The sequence below is a fragment of the Phaethon lepturus genome, unplaced genomic scaffold, assembly GCF_000687285.1.
Source record: "Phaethon lepturus isolate BGI_N335 unplaced genomic scaffold, ASM68728v1 scaffold8440, whole genome shotgun sequence".
NCBI classification, from domain to species: domain Eukaryota; kingdom Metazoa; phylum Chordata; class Aves; order Phaethontiformes; family Phaethontidae; genus Phaethon; species Phaethon lepturus.
The window spans coordinates 85,133-88,454 of record NW_010510014.1 but is presented as its reverse complement, the minus strand read 5'-3'; the positions used below and the strand labels follow the sequence as shown (position 1 = coordinate 88,454).

Here is a 3,322-nt window from a genome sequence, read left to right as displayed (position 1 = left end):
CACTCTGAGGTCACTGGTTGATGGGGTTTTTTTGATCACACTTGTCATGCTAGTCATCACCTTGAGGGTGGAAGGGAAATGCCCTACCTTCATCTTGTCAAAGGCCACGTGGGTTTTCACTACTAGGAAATAATTTATTTGTTGGTATAATTTCAGCATCTTTCTTCTAATTAGTTCCCCTTAATTTCTTCAGTTTTGCTAGCACCTTAATGTCTCACCTCTTGAGAGGGAGCTCAGTTCCTTCCCTGCCACCCCAAGGGCTAAAATAGATTACAGTGTATTATATTCAAAGATTTTTAGTTAAGCTATCTGTATGAGACTTAATGGACTGCTCTATGCAGAATGTCAGATGAGATGATGTAATAGTCCCTTCGGGCCAAACTCTGCTTAACTATTTCATGGCTACCTGGAGAGCACTTCCAAATGAAAGCAAAAAGACAACGGTACCTAGGAGTTTAAGACCTACAGTATGTCCAAGAAGTTTGAAGTTGACTTTAACAGTAGCAACCTTCCTTTTCTCAGCTTGTCTTTTACCAAGACATTAGAAATCACCTTTCCAAGGGTGTAGCGTGTATTTGCAGAGGTTTGTGGTATGCTAGTGGTAAAATAATTATCCATTACAAATTTAGAGGACAGAGAAGTCAGCTAATTTTTTGTAATATACGTACTAGTGTTACAGTTGAATAAGTTTGCCAGATATGATGATTTTGAACATTAAGTCAGCATTTCTTTTCTTACTATTTTCTTATTCTTCTGCTAGCAACATATTGCTAACATTCTTGATAAATTACCTAGAGTGGTTTCCAATAATTCTGTCACTTTGGGAGGATTAATTTATGCTGTTAACTGTTCAGCCACTCTGTTTGTATCTAGTGCTAGCTCACATAAGGTGAGATAGATTAGGTAATAACCCCATGCAAGTAACTATAACTGTATTAAAAGTCATTGGAATATAATTGGGCTCTCCCTACTTTTTCCCCCCCACCAACAGAAAAATATTGATAGACACTTCTAAGAAGCTGTACCATCCTAGAAGGGACATAAGTAACAACATTAACATGCCTGCTGTGGCATCTGTACCTAAGGAGCTATATCTCTGTACTTCATTGAAAGATCTCAACAAGAAGACAGAAATAAAACCTGAAAAGACGAGTACAAAGAGGTATATATTTTTGAATTGATTTTGGATTAATATTAGAAGTATTAGTGATACTCTTCTGAGCAGATTCCAGAACAACTATGTTGTGGATCTAAATTTCCTCAATTATTTCTCTTAGAAATGAAATATTTGATAGTCCTGTGTATAGATCTCTCAACTATCACATCAGATATGCTTACTGCCTACAGAAGGTAACTTCACATCCTTCCAAAACATGACTTGGACAGAGCATGATGCCCCTGAAAGTTTGTGTACTTTGAGAAAAGGATACATAAATGCAAATGCTTAAAAATTATAAAAAGTTTAGCAAATGTGTGAATAGAAAATATTTTGCCTCTAGCATTTTTAGACAATCAACAATTTCATTTTGTCCTACTATGAATTAGTTTTTCCTTAAAAAAAGTTATTTTTAGAAGGGAAAGTACTTTTTTCTGTATCTCAGTATGCTATTTAATTATGGAATATTTTAAATAAGGCTAGTAAACTAGCAAAGAGAAGCATTTGGAGGAGCATGATTGTAATTCATATTTAATAAGACTTATATTAAGATGGCAAAATAAAATGCTTACTATATGCGCAGAGGCTGTGAACACTTAAAATGGCATCTTACAATGAAAAAGTGTTTGGGGACAAGTCAACAATCACATGCTTTACTCCTGTTCTTTGATTTCAGTTATGTGCAGAGTGCCCTTAAGATTTTCAAGGCAGCAGAGGAAAGCAGATTGGATCGAGATGAAGAAAAAGCTTACATCCTATATATGAAATATGTGACTGTTTATAACTTTATTAAAAAGAGACCTGATTTTAAGCAGCAACAGGTATAAAAGCTTTCTGATTGACCTCTTCTGCATACATACACTACTCTTCTGGTAGAAGTATCAGAAGTACAGAGAATTACACTAATGTATGTTCAAAGGATTACACTGGTATTAAGTAAACTGTCTCACGATATTTTTTCCTTCCTATTTTTGACAAGTCTGTTAATTGTTTTTACAGTTTGCTTTTAATACACATAAGGTGTATAAATTGCCAGATTGGTGAATATTTTTTCAGGGACAGCTATTCCTGTCATCTTTCCCATTCAAAGTTTTTGGGTGCAGTTGCCTTGCCTAGCCTTTTTTTATTAGTGTTATTGAACAATTTTACTTAGAAATTCATGTCTGAGAGGAAAATATTTTGATTCAAAACAGTTCCTTTTGTTGGCATTAATATCATTATAACACCAATTCTCTGTATGTTAGTGGCTCTTGATATGCACAGAAGTAGGCATTATTAAGCTGTACTATTAATATGTGGATGCTTATAATTTTAGGATTATTTTCATTCCATTCTTGGACCTACAAATTTAAAAAAAGCTATTGAAGAAGCTGAAAGACTGTCAGACAGCCTTAAACTCAGGTACGTGGAAACAATTAATAGATAAGATATTGTTCGTTATACCTGAAGCCTGTACATGTGCAATTGCAGGTTTTTATGCTATTTAGTAGTAAGGGGTTGCACTTGAGTAGACCTTAGATACCCAAAACTCTTGAGAGCTTAAATTGTTTACCCACAGAAGTCTGTTATTAGAGATAATTTTTGTTATCACATACTCCAGTAACTTGCCACTGTATGCAATGTATCTTAATTCTTGATAACTATGGTTTGTTGATATTGTCTCCTGTTATTTAATGACTAATAAAAAGAAACTACAAGATATAAACTATAGGTACATTAGAGATGATCAAGAGCCATTTCTTCCTTACCCTTTTCATCATAAGGTCATCTGAAACCAAATATACTAATGAATGTTCCTAAATATTTACACAGATTAAAAAGTCCTCCTAATGTGGATTTAGTTTACACTAACAAAAACATATTTTTTGATTCTTTAGCTAGCTGCTACACCTTTTCTCTACCTCTGCCACGTGCAGGCATGTATATGGCAATGCACAGTTTTGCAAGTATGTAATTGAGCTGATGCTAACAGGCTTTTGGGTAGCTCCTTTACAACTGTCAAGTTACGTGTCTTTGTGCCATAAGCCACGAAATTGTGTCATTAAGAAGTTGTAAGATAGAATCTATCTTCTGGTGGTATTTAGTGCAGTATGTCTTGCTTCCAGCCTTATCTGCTTCTCATGACCTTAGCAACTATCTTTCTCACCCTTTAACTCCTTCCCTTCA

At 34.7% G+C, this 3,322-nt stretch overlaps 1 protein-coding gene across 3 annotated transcripts in view; it reads left to right on the top strand.

The window, feature by feature from the left end:
* The first annotated feature begins 1,058 nt into the window (after positions 1-1,058).
* Positions 1,059-3,322, top strand: part of USP8 (ubiquitin specific peptidase 8) — a 17,660-nt gene continuing 15,396 nt past the window's right edge. For 2 of the 3 annotated variants that reach the window (XM_010294757.1, XM_010294682.1), the window contains exons 1-3: positions 1,059-1,162; positions 1,833-1,977; positions 2,472-2,557. In XM_010294757.1, the coding sequence (XP_010293059.1) occupies positions 1,059-1,162; positions 1,833-1,977; positions 2,472-2,557 (335 nt within the window). Of the gene's footprint in view, positions 1,163-1,793; positions 1,978-2,471; positions 2,558-3,322 lie in introns of all 3 variants that reach the window. The other variant, XM_010294829.1, reaches the window with a different exon arrangement.